This window comes from Ptiloglossa arizonensis, chromosome 4, assembly GCF_051014685.1.
Source record: "Ptiloglossa arizonensis isolate GNS036 chromosome 4, iyPtiAriz1_principal, whole genome shotgun sequence".
In the NCBI taxonomy this organism is placed as follows: domain Eukaryota; kingdom Metazoa; phylum Arthropoda; class Insecta; order Hymenoptera; family Colletidae; genus Ptiloglossa; species Ptiloglossa arizonensis.
In genome coordinates, this window is record NC_135051.1 from 11133746 (window position 1) to 11152492 (window position 18747).

The window sequence follows — 18747 nt, forward strand, 5'->3', positions numbered from 1 at the left end:
GGTCTGTGGTCGCAGATTATAAACAGACGACATCAGCGACATTTATGATAAGCCACAGAAACTATGTCAAGTTTTTTCGGTAGCAGTGTACAAAGTTTGGTTTGTACTTTTCAGTGACATGCGCACTTCTACCCACTCGTGTTGTAAATAAACAGTATGCTATGGGCAAGTAATTGGAATAACAAAATGTGAAAAAACGTGTAATTCTGTTAACAATGGAAAACGATCGACTAGCGATCGTTTACGTTGCAAAAGAGGAAAAAGAATTGACTTTTTTAGTTAATTATGGACAAACAATCGAAGATCTTTGTATCAAGGTAAAGAATTTTAAAAGCTATATTTATTTTCTATTTATGTTTTACTATTTTAAAATTAAATTAAACGTGTTTGTTTTAAAATCTTGAAATGCATAAAAATAAACTAAATTATTTTTAAAAAAGTATTATAAACATTTAGTATTACAATTGGAATTAATTAACTTAAGTTGAATTAAAATTTGAATATTGTTTTATACTAATAAATGTCAAATTTAAATGTAATGTAATTGACGTCTGATTAAAATTTATGTGTAACCTACATCAAAGTACACTTTAAATTAAAATGCAGTTTGTATTTGTTTTAATTGCCTTGTACGTTAAATTTTAGATTCATTACTTTTTAGGCCTACCTCACAAATTATAAAGTTAGAGTTATAATATATTAATGATATTCAATTCAAATACAATTTATTTTGTTTTTAACATTTTTTCAATTATATTTAACTTTGATAGAGTATAAATAATAATTAATTTTTTAGGTCTGTAAAACATTAGAAATAGGACCAGTGGCCAGACATCTTTTTGCTCTTAGAAATCACTATACAAAACTTTGGTATCCAGTAGCACATCATTTAGAATCAAAAGATAAAAACAAATTTGATTTTAGACTTAGATTTAAACCTTCAAGCTTACGTAGGTTAAAGCTCATTGATGCAAATGCTTATGATTATTATTTTCAACAAGCACGTTCAGATATTATGGATAATAAAGTACCAGACATTGTTTATGAGAGGCATAAGCAAGAATTGATTGGTCTTGGTGTCAGTGACATGTATAGGTATTTGCATTCAATTTAATAATTTATTCATCTAGGTCTTTATTTAAATTGACTCATAATTAATATTAATTCATTATAAGTAATTACTAAAATATGTTTTTTTATTTAATTTTTAATTTTACTTATAATTTTTTAGAATTTTTTAATTATTCCCATTTGATTTAATAATAACTTAGTTTTATTGTAAAAATGTAAAATTTTTATTCAAATTTATTTTATGATTCTATCTTCAAACGATTTAATTTATTTTGATATTATATGAAAATATTTTCCTTGCTCATTCTAATTTCGTTACTTATACTTACAAGAGACATCCCTTAAGTGACAAAACTCACTTTCAATGTTTAAATGAAGTGATTCTTACAAAAGTATTCACTTTTTTGGGAAGGATTAAAACATATAAAAAATATGTTAAAGTTGGTGTTAAATCCTATTAAATGTACAAAAAAAATTTATTCCAATAATATGATACCGATTAATATATATGAATATACTACAGCATATTTATAACTTTAGAAGACCTGTAAATGGCATAGCATTAATTAGTATATTTATTCCAAAAACTAATATGTATATACAGAAATGAGGTATATCTGATACAAACTGGTTATCAAGACTCAAACTATTGAGTTAGAACATAAGTTCATAGTATTTTCAAAGTAAAATTCAAAGACAATTTTTTAAATATTTTTACATATATTTATTGTTACATATTTTCCATCTTGGTCTAGTGCATTTTGCCATCTTTGAGATAACTTCATTATCCCGGTTTTCCAGAACTTCTTATCTTTTTGGGCGATGAACTCATTTACATGCTTCTTGCAAGCTCCTAAAAAACCTAGGTTTCTCCCGTTAAAAGAATTTTGCAGCGACCGGAATAAGTGGTGATAGGAAAGTGCTAAGTCAAGTGAATATGGCGTGTGAGGCAGGACATTCCAACCAAACTGCACCAATTTTTGACATGCCTGCAAGGAGGCATAAGGTTTAGCATTATTTTGGTGGAAAACAACACTATTCCTATTGACTAGTTTTGATTGTTTTTCATCATTTGCTGCCTTCAATCAATCTAATTGTGAACAATACTTATCTAAATTCAACAACTGATTGTGTAGCACAAGCTTGTAGTACAAGATGCCTTTCCAATTTCACCAGATATACAACATTGCCTTTTTCAGGCACAGACCAGCTTTTGCACAGGTCTGTAGAGGCTCGTTACATTTTCCTCAGGAGCTTTTTCATTCTACATTGTCATATAGGATCCACTTTTTGTCGTTTGTAACTATTTGTTTCAAAAATGGATTGTTTTCATTTTGCTTCAGTAATGAATTATTTATGGGAAACCGGTCCATTACATTTCTTTCCATTAAATCATGAGACACCCACACTGTACCGATTTATATATCCAAGAACTTCTAATGCCTTATAACCGTCATGTGAGATATGTTGAATATCTCTCAGCAATAATACCGTTTCCATAAACGGCACAAATATTTTTTGCTGTTTTAACTTTATTTTTCTTTATTCTAACCTTTAATTTAAACACTTGTCAAATTTATAAATGCAGGAAGAAAGATTATATTTCCAGATTATATAAGCATGTCTTTTATTTTATTCATGCCAGAAAAAATTAATATTGCCAAAAATAAGCTATTGTAAATGCTACGAACTTTTGTTCCAACCTAATACTATAATGATTTTTTGATTCTTAAAAATAAGAAAAAATAAAAAATTAACTAATTTTGGAAATGTTGTATTTATTAGGGTTTTGAATGTAGTGATTACGATTATAAAGTCAAATTTTGAAAATTTTTAATCCTTAGATCACTATTCTAAAGCAAGCATTAGCAACATCAAAACTAACAACATGTATCTAGAAATAAGGATAAGTTTAAAAGAAATAAGTTTTTGTAACAATTCCTTTGTTTTTATGTTTTCCAATTTCTTTTTTATTGCTTCAGTTTGACTTTTTCTTTTTAATTCTTGATTAGATTCAATGATTCAAATTTTAAGTTCATTAAAATTCAGTAATTTCAAATTTTATTTTAATCATTTAAGAACTTTTTTATTAGATATTATTTATCTTTCATGTAGTAAATTACAAAACAAGGTGTTATAAAATATTGTATATAACAATGAAAATAATACCAATAAAAATGTAAACCCTTGATAGCTTTACTTTTATCAAAACACCAGAACAATGCTTAGATTCACAAATAGATATTTCAAATATATAGATATACAAATTTATATATATTTATACGTTAGTTAAATCAGTATTGAATTCCAGTTCTCTAATAATTAATTTATTAGTTTTTTAGTTTTACTCACAAATTTTTATTTCATAACAATTTTCTAACTAAAATGATTGATTTTTAGGTTAAATAAATAACCTATTTTTAATCATGTTGAAAAAATTTCATATGTTAGAAATATTTCCATAGAATTAGAAAGTATTATGCATTGTAAAATGAATCATGACAAACTCAAGTATTTCTACCATGGTTATAACAATATACAATAATTCAATTTTAATGCTTTATTTTCAATAGTTTATTACATTTTAATAGTTAATACTATTAAAATTATTTTAGTTAATTTGCTGGCGTATTAAATATGTACTTAATTTATTTTAATTGTGTAAGGAGATATACCCAAATTTAACATTTACTTTTTAATTGGCTTTTACATAGGATAGTGCTCGAAATATTGCAGCTAATGATATATGGTTGTAGACATAGGCAGTTAATAATTAAATTAACTAAATAGCTGATTCAGTGTGCATTTGTCACACACGCGCGCGCACACACACACACAATCTGAATAAAATGGTAAACAATGAATTATTATTTTGTATGAGTCTACAATAATATTTTATATTCTACAATAAATGTCATTCAAATTTATAAATAGTGTATAATGAAAGAATTAATAAAACATAATTCACACTTTATATATATAACTCATCTTTATTAATTAAATATAATATACATTTTGTAAATGTAACTTATTAATAAAATGTAATTTATACTTTTTAGAAAATATATTGTTCACAATTTTAATGCTTATTTTAACATATATATAATGAAAATAAAATTTTCATAGGAAAATTAAAGATGTTAGAAGTTATACAATTTGTGTACAAAAAGAACAGCAATTTTGTAAGTATATGTCTATATCAATTGTGCTACAGACTTATCTTTCAATTTAATACAGTTCCTCTTCAAACTTTAATATGAAATATCTGTTAAACAATTAATTACTTTAAAACTATTTACCACTAATTTCAATATTTCAATGATAATGTCACTGTGTAGAAGCCCATTAAAAAGTACATGTTACATTTTATTTTTTTATTAAATGTGACAACTGAAATGGATTTACCTTCTCTTAATTAAAATTTATTTCTTATACACTATAATGCACTATAATATATTTGATATCAACTAAAATACTGTAATGTATATTATAATACTATATTTTTCCAATACTAAATTATTTTCAAAATATTTTGAATTTTTCACTCCTTCAATACAAATGTTTACTGATAAACAAAAATAACTATTGAATATTTTTGTAGAACTATTTTATATAAAATTTGATCAAAATTGATGATTGTCACTTTGGGGCTGACCCTTTTAGATTATTTATAATTAATTTTATTTTTACCTAATATTAACTTAACTATTTTACATATTTTCGTAGAGTAATGTTGGAAAAGAGAGTACCAAGAGAAACAGTAGAATCAGAATATAGGAAGTACATTCCTAAGGAATGTATAAAGCGTCATGCATTTTTTATTAAAAAACCAATTCATATTGCACTACGTAAAATATCTGGATATGATGCAAATTATGTCAAAGAACAATATTTAAAGCAATTTGAGTGCATGGCACCAAATTATCCATATGAAGAATATGAGGCTTTGATGGATAGAGATCTTCAAAATTCTCCAATAAAAGTGTGTTTGAGAGTTAATGTAGATGAAGTAAAATATTGCGAAGCTATTGCTACTTCATGGACTACATTGTGTGCAATTGAGGATTTATGTTTTGTTTCTATAAGGTTTAAAATTAAATTGTTTAATAAACATACAAGACAAGATACTTGAAATTATCATTTTGATTTATATAGGTATTATTCCTATAACAAAACTAATAAAATTTATTTGGCATATTTTTAAATAGGAGATAAAAAAGATTGAATCAAATTTTTTTGATTGAAAGCATTTCAAAGATATATATATGACTTTTCCATTTTTCAGTGAAGATGCAATCAAAAATTTTCATAAAATAATATACATTTATACATACATAGTCTTTAATAGTATAAATAATAGTATGAATTTTATAGGAATACGTGCATATAGTTTTTTAAATTCAAAGAATTCTACAGTTCATTACCAGTGGATTTCATGATTTTTGAAACAATGGATCTAAAAGCCAAAGAATGATGTTCTGTAAAATATTTCAATTTAATACTCATCCATTATAACAATTAACATTTAATGTGTTTTATAGTGCTCATATAATGGAAATGTGTGGTTCTGTTTAAAAAGAGTTCATTCAATCGATTTCACTTCCTTTTAAAGTCATGTAACAAATGATTTCACACCAAATCGATCACTTTTTGCATTTCACTTTTTCGATTTCAGGAATTTAAAAAATTGAAATATGATGTAGTTGCACGAGTTATGGGAATTTATGTCATCATTTTGCCATGAAAATAAACTGTTTAAATAAATTTTGATCTTTACAACAGTTAATGGTATTGAATGAAGACAAAGTTTCTTATAGGCTAAAAAGTCGTTTTTGCATCACAAAAGTATGAATATCTTATTTTGTCAATTTTTTATGCCACAAACAGTTTTTATTTCCACTATCACTACCACCACCCTATATGGCGATATATGGCCAAATTTGTTAGAGCTTTCTCTATAAAATAAGATTATCCTGAATATTTTAAAATTGATATTACAATAAGCTAATAAAAACCAAGTTGTGATTTGTTTTTGGTAACCAACTCACATTGTATGGTTAGTTGTTGTAATGAACTGATCATTATACACATTAAAGATGTTTACAAAAAATTGTTTTTGTACAAAATATTGCTTTTTTACAAAATATTGTTCTATCAATCTACTTCATGCTAGATCAATCAACAGACATCCTTAATTACTTGCAGGTTTTTTTATGAAAGTTGAAATCAAATTATTTAACATTTTTTTCTGAAATTGACTTTAAGAAACTTTATTATAATTGTATTGTAACAACTATAATCATTTAACAGTGCTGCTTCAGTTATAAGCTGCCAAAATTTAATTCAGAAATAAATTACAATGTTAATTAAGTATTTTAATTAATCCCTCTTGTCTATTGATTTAAATAAATGAAATTTTATATTTTTATTATAAGCTCTGGAAATGATTTTTAACATAACATTCCATCTGTTATATTTAAAAGCCCCCCTACCCTCTTTCTATAATTTAAATATTCTAGAGATATAGAGAGTATTATTGAGACAACTATGTGTCTTGTTGATTTTGTTTGTAGTCTTCATTCAAAGAATGTAGTCTGCGAGCGATATTGCCGACCATAGCAGCCAAGCATGTGATGTGGATCGGTTACCTAAACGGATCGCACCGTTTTTAAGGGGATAAATTAAAGTAAAACGATAAGATATAAGTAATTATATCCTTGATGAAACTTTTCATTATTTTCCAAAGTTTTATTCTTATATATATTCTTTACCATTGCAAGATATAACATTTTTTTTTATTACAATTTATCAGCTTTTTGTGAAATAATAAATGTTATTCTCCATGGACTTTCCTGTCGATCCGCATGCATCTAGCATTTTTTTACATCGATCTAGAACAAAAATTCAAACGAAGTTTTTTTCGTAATATGAAAAATGCAAAATTATGACAATACGCGGCTCTGAATCAAAGTCAAAGGCTCTCTTTGTTCTAGATCAAAGGAAAAAAATATTGAACTGCACGTCGATTAACACGGTCGACAGAAGAGCCATGGAGAATAAACTCCAAGCTCATTGTAATGTTAATTTTGAAATACTTGTAATCTTATTTTATAGAGAAACCTTTAAAGAATCTGATTATATTTTGGAGAACATTTAAAGATCGTTCCTGACACGAAAAATTTGTAAGATAAAGATTTACTTAAAATTTTCATATTCTCGACGAAACTACAAAAAACAAACGACCACACTGCTATTGGTAGTTGTAAAGATAAAAATTTATTTATACATACAGCCCGTTTTCGTGAAAATATTTTGACCTGTATTTTTTAAATAAATTCAGAAATATTAAAATTATAACACGAATCTACTATAATTCACGCAATTTACATCACATTTCAATTGTATTAAAATCTCTGACATCCAGTGCAAAAAATACTCAATTAGATGTGATATGACCCTTATATCATTAGATGTGATATTATGTGTATTCACACTTCTATAGAGGTAGTAATATAATTCTGAAATAAGTAATTTCTAATTAATTACCCCGTATATAGAGAGATAATTACTTTCTATGTTGAGAAAAATCAAATTATTTGTTTTAAAAGAATAACATTTCCATTTCTTTGTTTCAAATTTGCAAGGTGTTTTAATACTGATATTGGTATAGTCTCGAAAGAAAATTTTTTAAAATATCCTATTGCATTTTTCAGACACATACAAAAAAAATTGTTTACATTTAAAAATTCTCATATGTCTACATACCTATTACAAAATAATAATTTAGTATCTGGTAAAAATTGTATGGAAAATTTATACAAAACAACTGTTTATGACAATTGTATTATAATTTTCATTATGTTTTAGACAAGATAACACTGTAGAAATATCAAGAAAAAATGGTATACCATCATATTTGAAATTTGCAAAGAATGCACTCTTAATGTCCTTTGTTTCGGCACTGGATGGTTATTATCGTCTAGCAGTGAAATGGACATTTAATTTGTGTGGTGAGATCGTTACTCCTACATTGGAAAGATTGCACAGATTAAAATGTCATGGTCCAGTTGGGTAGGATTTCATTTATTTAAATTTATATATGCATGTTACATATATTTAATATATTATATTGTATTGTAATGGTAACCGTTACACTCGCACACATAACGGACACCGGGTCAAAAGTGACTCATACTAAAATTACTATCGTTACACATTTTGGAACAATCTTGTAATTCAAATTTTTGCATTCCATTTACATTAATATATTTTTAAGAACTATTTTTCCCCGAAAAGTTAGTATTTTTAAAATTTCCTTTTTTTTCGCTAAAATTATGTTTCAAAAATTCAATATTAAAAAATGATTGAAGGTGAAAAAAATATATTCGGGAAGTATAAATAAGCAACATTCTATTATAGATTTATCACATTCTATGGTATATTTCTTGCCACTTTCAATACATCAATAATACCTCGAACGTTTTCGAGCTTCAAATCATTTGTGTGTTTCATAATATTTTGCTTCTATATTCAATTGACTTAACATTTACACATACAGAAGGTATTAGACCTCGATTTTTAAATTGAGAAGCACGGAAGCACGGAAGCACGGATATTTGTTTATTTATTTATTTATTCGGTTTCTTGCATTTCGATAAGATGAACGTGAATACGTTTCTTATGTGAAAAAAGAATCAACAGAAGATACTGAATATCTACATTCTATTCTAAAGGATATGTATTAACTTAGTTTCTATCACACACTTGTATCTCAATTAAGAAAAAACATAAGAAATTGTACAAGATGGTAAAACAATTGATTCAACAAACGACCGATTCACCGTAATGCGAATATTATAAATAGTACACACGGGTGAACGAAGAGTAAAACTTTAACAATGAACGAAGAGTGAAACTTTAACAGTGAACGAGCTGTTAAACAACTATTAGGTCGATGCAGACGTGCGGCTTTTTGTTGTTTTCAATTGGAAGAATAAAGGAAATGGCAAGTGTTTCCAATTGAAAACAACTGACAACAACAAAGACAGATATGATCGTACGTTTGCATCGGATCTAATAGTTGTTTAGAGTACGCATAAAAAAAAAAACAATGGAGTTTTCAGAAGATATTTACGTATTGTATTGGTAATTATAAAGCAATATGCGAAATTAGAAATAGAAAATTTAACGCAACATATTAATATACAAAGTAGCACAGGTGTAATGAAAGTAAACGATTGAAACAATATAGCGTATAAATTAAATTTTAATCAACTATTTTAACCATTTTCGGACGACTTACGAAACTATATACGATAATGTTAACGAATATACAATAGAAAACAAGCGTAAAGTTTCACATGGTTTGCAAATCATGATTGCAAGTGAAGCAATAATTCTTTTGCATTAAATGTTGTTTGTAAATTGTTTTTTTTTTTCTTTCTTTTTTTTCACATTTCACGCTAAATGTAGAATGGCAGTTACGGCCATAAAAAGATCTTCTAACTTTGTTTTGGTTACACTTTTCGACATTTTGAATATCACTTATTTTTCAGATAATACACACAACTGGTATAGTTGAGTCAAATATGATCCAAACGCAATTACAGTATAATTGACGCTCAGGATTCAAAACAAAACTAATATTTTAACGTCGCATTAGAAATTATATCTTATGCTAAGAAAATACTGAAAATCGGAGAATATGGTATTGCTTAGCAAACGGAGACTCAACAAATGAAATAGTTGCGGGTTATTAGTAACCCAATGATACCAAGTACGGGTTAATAATATAGAGGGAAAAGAGGGGGTCGTTGTGGCTTCAACCACAATGTAAATTCATCGCTTGACTGTTTCATAACAGTCGGAAGGAATGGGTCATAAATGATTCGGTGTCCGTCACTGATGGGTGAATATTGTGATGTCCGGTATAAGCCATGTTAAAGCAGAAAAGTGTTTTGACGTTTCAATAATACGTAAGATGTATTATACAAAAAACGTGTATAAACAAATTCTAGAATAGTAGCTAATCGCTTTTATAGAAAATGGCTATAAACATTAAACTTTCAATGTCATCGGATCGTCTTTGTTTTTCTTTCGAATTGTAGATCTTGATTAACCGAATAAAAGATTTTTATATATCTTTTTTTTGTGGTCGATAATTTAGCCAACAAATTGAATATTGCATTGTGGTGTAAATAACTGTAATAGACTCAAGTCAAGCATCTCGGACTATAATACTAGAAATTTCAAATTTTCTTGATACTTTTGTTATAGAGAATTATCACCTGCATCGATTATTGTATTGATGGCATTAAAAAAAAAATAAAGTCGACCTCCATATCCTCTACGTACCTACCTACAAAATACCTATTAACATTAAATTAAAATCATTTAACTTTGTTTGAAATATTTGTCAGTGTCATCTTACATATAATTTCAAAGATATTTGAGGGGAATGATTTAAATGGCGCGCATGCGTGTTAATACATATATCACAAACATTAACTTCATACGTGCATCTAAATAAATAATATTCTAAGAAACCTTAGAGAAAAGGTATTCAGTCAATTTAGAACCTGGTTTTTTCGTATTAAAATATTTTATACGTAGATAGAATATTTTATATGTAGAGATGCGAACTTAAACTAATAAGGGAAAGATGTAGAATACCCTCCAGGGAATTTGAAGTTCAACATGCCGGTATTATACTTCGGGATGGTAGACGTGTTGTTATTGCTGCTCTTGAACAGAACATGGTAATAGAAAATTCCATTCCTTTGTCTCGATTATTGATCTTACAACAAAAACGTACTTCATCCATAAGTCGTGGTACAAATGAACCCAAGGAGATTCTATGATCGCTGGCCATCAAATTAGGACTATACCAGTACTACTGAAAAATGGTAACATTCAAAGTTTTATAACTTTTTTAAGATTCATCGAAAACTATTGCGACAGAATTTTATTTTGGTCGATGTCCAAGGGACGAAATATTAATAAAGTTATGGAACTTTGAATGTTATAATTTTTCAGCAATATTCGAGTGTTTCTAATTCGATTACCGGGGACTCTATGGATCAAGACGAAAATCAAGAATAACGTGATTGCGTTGGGGTTTTTATTTTTGAGAAAAATGCATTTAAAAATCTAGTAACAATGTAGCCTAAAATCACTGATGAAATTGGTTGCAAAATAATGTTGATGAACACTCTTTCGAGAAAAAAAACATGACTTATATCTGACAGCCTGAAGGGATACTAATTGTAAGAATTTGTCTCGCAAAATCTTCAAAAATCTTATTCAGCAATATTATTATGTAAATGAAGTAAGAAGTATAACAAGATTATAAATAAAAAATTCTATTTCAGTCAAGAATTTTCATATGCAAAACTTCAGCAAAAACGTGCCAATAAACCTGGCTCTTACTTACTTAGAGAAAGTGAAACGGAGTACAATGTATATTACTTAGATGCGTGTGACAAAGAGGGAACACTATTTTCAAAGAGAATAGAAGGAAGAATTTCGTCACACGATTTTGTCATTGCTGGTATTGCCAATTATTATAATTCATTAGCACAGTGTGTTGCATCTTTCCGAGATTCAGAAGGGCAATCGTATCTTATAGAGTGCTTACCACCTACAGAGTATGGTGAGTTCATTTTTTATTTTATCCTTGTTATAAATAATTTTCTGACGATTATCTATTTTAACATTTTTGTTAAACAAATAGTTTAACAATTAATTATAGTACATTGTTGTAACCTATATTTTTCCTATGGCAATATACTGCCTATATAAGATCTAATTTGTGTTAAGAATTCGTGACCAGAAACCATTCTTATCACTGTTTATATTTCAACTCTAAATTTAAAAATCAGATGGCCGATCTTAGCTATGTGAGGCACGTATCGGTGTGACAACACCAAATACAAACTTTTCTATTTCTTATCGTATCTCCACGAAAGTATTTTCATTGGGTTAGTGAGGTTTTCCTGGTGGAGATAAGTCTGAACATGACCTTGTACAAACTGCTTTCAATTATACATAATAGATTGTTCAATCAGTTTTATCAAACTTATTGAACAACACAGCAGATGAAAGATTTATAGAAATTTATAGTTGCAATTAAAAACTATCTGAATGTAGGCTCATTAGAAAAGGCTCATGAATTGATTAATATTATTTGCATAAATATGTAATGAAAAATATTCAAAATTGTAATCGTTGACATATCGATACGCGTTTGTTCCTCGCTACCGGTCTATTTCGCTTATAGTTGGTATTCTCTTATTCGCTTCTATCGTTGAGAGCTACCTGCAAAATAAAAGTCACTACCTGCACTTCATTTGAAGATTATTGGTGGTGATTTTGTCTTTGTTTCTTTAAACAAGACTAGTTAACGACTCTGGCACTTTAAGCTATTGTTAGTACTTATTTTTATCTGGAGTTGAAGTCAATGACTTCTAGAAAGATAAACTAGCCGTAAGTATTCGTGTGTATGGGCCGACTTTAATCCAGGATTTGTGGAATGGATGCCTAAAATATACTATTTTTTAAAGGCACCTGGCATTAAAGTTAACGTTTCGAGCAATTAATGATGCTACAAATTTTTCTTCTTATTTTTACGAAGGAAACATAGGGAATTTTCAAAAGACTTAGAAAATGGCCACACTTCATAGACGTGTGGGATTTCTATCCACTAAAACCTCAAACCCCATCGCAACTTTTAACCCTCGGAACTGTTTTTCACACTAATTCGAGGGTTGAGTCACACGATCATCACAATTACGATTTTTCTCCTTAGTAATCATCCTACGCCTAACCGGGGAGCACCTCTCGGAGGTTTCTAAGATTCCCCCCACGCCGGAAGTAGAAAATTCCACATCGCCTCCTCGGCTTTCTTGGCCCGAAGCATGCTTTGTGTATAGCGCGCGATGCTATTCCACTCCACGCGTCTCTTAAGTATCACCTTGACAATGCTGTCAAGGGTGATAAGGTCGATAGCTTCCTCCAATTGGTTACGCTCGATATGTCAACACGAACACTCGAAGAGGGTGTGCTTCGTCTCTGTCCGCGCCACAGTAATCGCAACTTGGTGATAAATACGTGCCCCCTCAGAAGCTGAGTAAAAAATGCCAAGCACCCACTGTATATCTCGACTCCTGGCTGCTTTACGGATCACTTCCGCTGAGAAGCATCGGATACAAGCGCCTTCCAGTTTTGGAAGGTCCGAACCGTTACGCAGAGTTCCTCCACCACGAATAGCGAGATGCTCACAGCTCGCGTGCCCAGATTTTTGGCCGTCCTGCCCAGATGGTCAAAAGAGTATCCATGACTTGCTGTTCTCGACTCTTGGACCCGACTCCACTGATAGTCGGATTCAACCGTCACCAGTGAGCTGCATGGTGTTTTGCAGTCCGTTACGGAGTGCTTTCTCAAAGGACTCAACCTGAATGGAATTAAAATTCCACCGAGGATTTCACTGAGGATTCACCGGGATCGTCCGGCTTTCTTCAAGCATTTGGAACTTGATATGTTGGTGGTTGCTCCCTGTGTAGTCCTCGATGACGCGCCATTGGTTCACACAGGAGACGATATCCTCGAAAGTTATCGTGATGTCAATGATAGTTTCCCGGCGATCAAACCTCCGAAAGGTCGTGGTCGTCCATTGGTCGTAGTCGTTCATTAATTTATAGTTAATTTAAACTAATTCTAATATATTTTAATTTGAAGAAAATTCCTAATATTGAGTAAAAAAATGATTTGGCGTGGAATGACACGTAATACAAATCTTTTTTAAAATCAACAAAAAGTTTTGCACTATTAAAGTAATTATAATTATTTGTTTAGAAAAGCTATAAATATATATCATATGATATTAGCCAAGATAATTCCAGTGACATATAATACAAGAATGTTATATTTTTCTATTTTTTCGTACGTCCATTACTTTAAAAAATCACTAGATACTAATAACATGAACATCATATGTATATTACATGTAGTTTCATTTGTACTGTTCTTATTTTTATATTTGAGACACGTTTTATATTATTTTATTTTATTAAGTATACATAAGAATAAAATTTCTAACGTAATTATTTGCAAATGTTAAAAGTGAAACGACATCAACTTATTTATTTTTTAATTATTGTTTAGATAAATCACCATTACTACTTTGTGCTCCTGAGAGTGCAGTCAGCGAAGTTGCAGCTGATGAAGAAATTGTTGCTTCAGTTTTGGAAACTGGACCTCGTTGCGTACCTCAAAATCAGCTTGAAATTTATAAACCGTTTTTAAGAACTACAGAAATTCGACATTATTCACCAACAACTCTTCATCGAGGAATTTGGAGACTAACTAAAGGAAAAAAATTAGAAGTTGCCCTTAAAATTTTAAAACAAGAAGAAGAAGGAAATTATACGAAAGAATTTCTGGAACTTGCTGGAAAATGGTCTCAGTTGCGTTCTGGAACACTTGTAAGGTAAATATTTCAGTATAACTTGAAATAAAAACTGAAAATAAAATTCAGTGTATTAAAATATGATGAGTATTGTAAAATTCGATTTCTTGTATAAACCAAATTAAATGTTTAATTTTTAACAAATGAGAAAAGAACACTTACATGTATTCAAAAACTCTTATTGTGTAGGTAAAAATGTTATGACAATTCAATTTTTAGGTATTGTAACTGGGTAGGTCACTATTCAAAATAGTGACAATCCTGTAAATAATTAAAAACTAATTAATAAATGTATATAATCCAAATAGAATGAATTTTACTTGAAACTTAAAATATTCAGAATATTCAAATAATGGGAGTTGGTACATTTTTTAAATGTACTGTATGTTCATATGTTTTTTATTTATTTTAGTGTGTAGATTTACCCCCTGAAGTGTATAAACATGCAGTTAGGAATCACACTCTATAGTTGTTAGAAATAAATTGTTTACGCATTTCTATTAATTATTATATTTTTAATTTACAATAAATGGTTTATCGTTTTGTATAATAAGCAATATGATATGTAAATCGTACTTTCTCACATAAAGCAACAAATATAGAAATAGTACGGTCTTCGAATATTAATGTCAGTAACTGTATATACATATATTTACATATTTGAAACATTTAAACAATCAAGGACGCAAAAGGGTTAAAACCAATAAGTTAGAAACCTTTAATTAATTAAAAAATTAAGCCATGTTTATTGTGCCATTTATTTTTTAAATTAAAAATCATGCATATTCCACCAGATTATATGGATTAACAGTAACACCATCAATTGGAATGGTTTTGGAATTGGTACGACATGGTCCTCTTGACGAATATTTACGTAGTTCATCTTCTCAGACTATTAAAACTGTAGATATGGTAGAAGCAACAGCTTGCCTAGCTACAGCTCTCTGGCACCTTGAAGAAAATGGTGTTGTCCATGGTAACATTAGGTGTAATAAACTCCTAGTTCATGCACACACTAATAACAGTTTTGTGGTAAAACTGGCCGATCCAGGATTGTTTGTATATACGGATACGGATATTCATTGGCTACCTCCAGAAACCTATAGTGAGCCAGAATTGGCTAGACATAGTTTCCAAGCAGATGTTTGGGCTGTGGGAACAACAATTTGGCAAATATTTGCTAGGTAAAATTATTTAAGAAATTACAATTTATTTATTTACTTTTGTTGTATATTTAAATATAAAATAAAGTTGTGTAAATAATAGTACAATAAACTCATAATAATATTATACATTTAATATTATTTCATTTCAGAGGAGCTACATTATTAGAATTTCGAAATGCTGTTATTATGAAAAAATACTATAACTCTGGAAAACGTTTACCTATTCCAAATGGTTGTCCTACTGAAGTTTATAGATTAATACTTGAATGTTGGGGAGATGCAAGTGGTTCTAGAAAACAACCCCAAGCAATAATGAGAGATATAAACCAAATTCTATATCAAGTATACAATTCTCGCAGAAGTCATGCTTACGCAACGGCTTTTCCTAAACTATTTAGTTCTGAATTGAAAAAGTTAGACGAGGATAATTCTGATAGTATTGATAGCAGATCAATAAATAGCGATTCAAGATCTAGTAGTCTTTTTACAGACAATACAAGTCTCCCCTGGAATGATACTGATGATAGTAAGATAAAATTATATTTTAATTTTTTAATATTAATATCATTTATGTTTCAAAGAAAATTATTATGGCATTTACAAAAGTAAAATACATATTTATAAATAATTTTGAATTTTAGCATATCAAAATTTCGTTTTAGTAAGCCCTCTAAATAAAATTAATGATATATATTATTTATATAAATTAATGATAATGGATTCGATTTGTACATGATTTTAACTTCTTACTTTTGACTCATTTTCGAAATATATTATTTTAATTATAGGTATGCGAGGTTTAATAAACACCAATGAAAACTACGTAGGTAGTACAGAAGATCTGTCTGCATATTTAGGTTGGTTATCTAGTGCACGACAGGATTCAGAAGGTTGTTCACTTTCTCAAAATAACATTCCTAATATGAATCGTATTGAACGTTCTGCTCAAGCTCTTCGTATAGGCCATCCTGGCGAATTGGGCGAGGTAATAAAATGAATATACTACTTTTTATTTTATGGAAAATGTAAATTAGTAACGTTTTAATTACACATATAAATATTTTATTTGGTTCTCTAATTGCATTTCATAAAAAAACAAATAAAATGAAAACTTTAATTAAATCATATTTCTTTCTTTAAATTTTAATAATTTATGTAGTATTAAAAATATAGAACATTGATATAAAAATAGGTAATAGGAAGAAATGAACCAGGAACAGAAGATTGTGGTTCTAGAGGAAGTAGTAATGGTTCTTTAGGTCAAATGCGAGGCATATATGAGTTAGACATCGATTGTAATGTAATTCTACAAGGTAGAATTGGTCAAGGTTATTATGGAGAAGTTTATAGGGGTACACTTGAAAGAGAAACTGGGAAGGATATTGAATCACAACAAGTTGCTATAAAAAAGTTGAAAACTAGAGCACTTGAAGCAGACATAAGGGACTTTGAGAGAGAAATTGCCATTATGAAGGTAACTAGATTATTAAGTAATATTTGTTGTTTATCTTTTTAATAATAAGATTATAATAAATATTAACTAATATAATTATAGACCTTGAAACATCCAAATGTGGTAGAAATTCTTGGAGTGATATCAGAACCTGAAGTTTGTTTAGTAATGGAATATGTAAAACATGGTTCATTACAAAGTTATTTGGCCATTCATAAACAAGAATTGACACATAGAAGACTGTTAGGTTTTGCTTTGGACATTGCAACAGGCATGGATTACTTGGGTAGCATGAGCATTGTTCACAGAGATCTTGCTGCACGAAATATTTTGGTTGCTGATGAAAATAAAGTTAAAATTAGTGATTTTGGTCTGGCCCAAGTCACTGGAAAGAATGATTATTATATTTTACAGACTGATCGCGGCCTTCCTATTAAATGGCAAGTATAGAAGATATATAAATTAATTTTTATTCAATTATATAATATCTAAAAAGTAAGTTAAATTAAAAATTAAAATAATGATTAAAAGAAATCAGTGTCTCATAGAATTAAATTCGAGTAGTATTGTATTGAAACTGAATTAATCACGTTATTCTATTTGCATTAAAATCTAATTTTCGAAAAAGTTGTCAAAGTTAAATTTGAACAAAAACATATTTTGATTATTTTCTCTTTCATTTTATTAGGTATGCTCCAGAAAGTATAAGAGATGGAAAATTTTCTACTCGATCAGATGTCTGGTCTTTTGGTGTAACAATGTATGAAACATTTGGTTTTGGAGAAGAACCCCGTTTACCTGGACTTGATTCAAGTACAGAACGTCTTCAAAATGAACAAGAAAAAAGCAGTACCGAATTACTAGCTGCATTAGAAAGAGGCACTCGTCTTCCTTGTCCTTCTACGTGTCCACAAACAATTTATGTAAAACTTATGTATCCCTGTTGGCATTTGCAAAGTCATCAGAGACCAGATTTTGTAACCCTTTGTAAAGATATTAGAGATCTCCTTGCTCAATACTAAAAAGCAGAGTCAGGTAGAAAGTAAAGTAGGTATATTAAATGAAATTCAAATTGTACTACACATTAGGAAAATTTAATTTAATTATAAAGTGGTTTTAATCATTTTTAATTTCAATAATTTATTTGATTTTAATACAATCTCAGTTTTAATAGATTTGTATTTGTAAAAATGTAATACTAATATAATAATGTAATTAATAACAATTAAAATATAATAATCAAAATTACACATTTTTTATTCAAATATGATTATTGGATCTTATTTTAAATTAGACTAATTTAAAAAAGTCATTGATTTTATTTAAAAACAAGTATTACATATATTTAACAATATTAGAGTTGTAAAAAATCATTAAATGTACTTATTTTAGTTTAAAAAAAAACATCTCTAGATATTGTAGTAAGTTTTTATTAATCATTAATAGAAAATAGAAAATATTCTTAAATATTTTGGAAAAATTTTACACAAAATAGTACTATTATAGTAATAGTATTATTAATACTTTTTGGAGAAGTATTTGAGGTATTGCTAAAGCTTGAGTATATTATATTCTTTAATGATATTTAAACA

The 18747-nt window shown here is 28.6% G+C and overlaps 1 protein-coding gene across 2 annotated transcripts; it reads left to right on the forward strand.

Annotated features, from left to right (window-relative positions):
- Positions 1-117: 117 nt before the first annotated feature.
- Positions 118-18403, forward strand: Hop (tyrosine-protein kinase hopscotch). Of its 2 annotated transcripts, XM_076309020.1 has the most exons (12): positions 118-317; positions 797-1095; positions 4798-5157; positions 7939-8142; positions 11442-11722; positions 14233-14557; positions 15331-15720; positions 15852-16228; positions 16491-16687; positions 16895-17176; positions 17258-17595; positions 17844-18403. In XM_076309020.1, the coding sequence occupies exons 1-12, from the start codon at positions 216-218 to the stop codon at positions 18175-18177; spliced, it is 3489 nt and encodes a 1162-aa protein (XP_076165135.1). In that variant the 5' UTR covers positions 118-215; the 3' UTR covers positions 18178-18403. The 2 variants fall into 2 exon arrangements, with proteins under 2 accessions (XP_076165135.1, XP_076165136.1); XM_076309021.1 differs by lacking the exon at positions 797-1095 and having other exon boundaries at positions 142-317.
- The last annotated feature ends 344 nt before the right edge of the window (positions 18404-18747 follow it).

Excerpts from the sequence above, each read along its gene's own strand:
- Hop (XM_076309020.1), top strand. The coding sequence starts at position 216 with ATGGAAAACGATCGACTAGCGATCGTTTACGTTGCAAAAGAGGAAAAA. Across the intron at positions 5,158-7,938 it reads TTATGTTTTGTTTCTATAAG|ACAAGATAACACTGTAGAAA; the intron begins GTTTAAAATTAA and ends ATTATGTTTTAG. Across the intron at positions 16,229-16,490 it reads CTGGAATGATACTGATGATA|GTATGCGAGGTTTAATAAAC; the intron begins GTAAGATAAAAT and ends TTTTAATTATAG.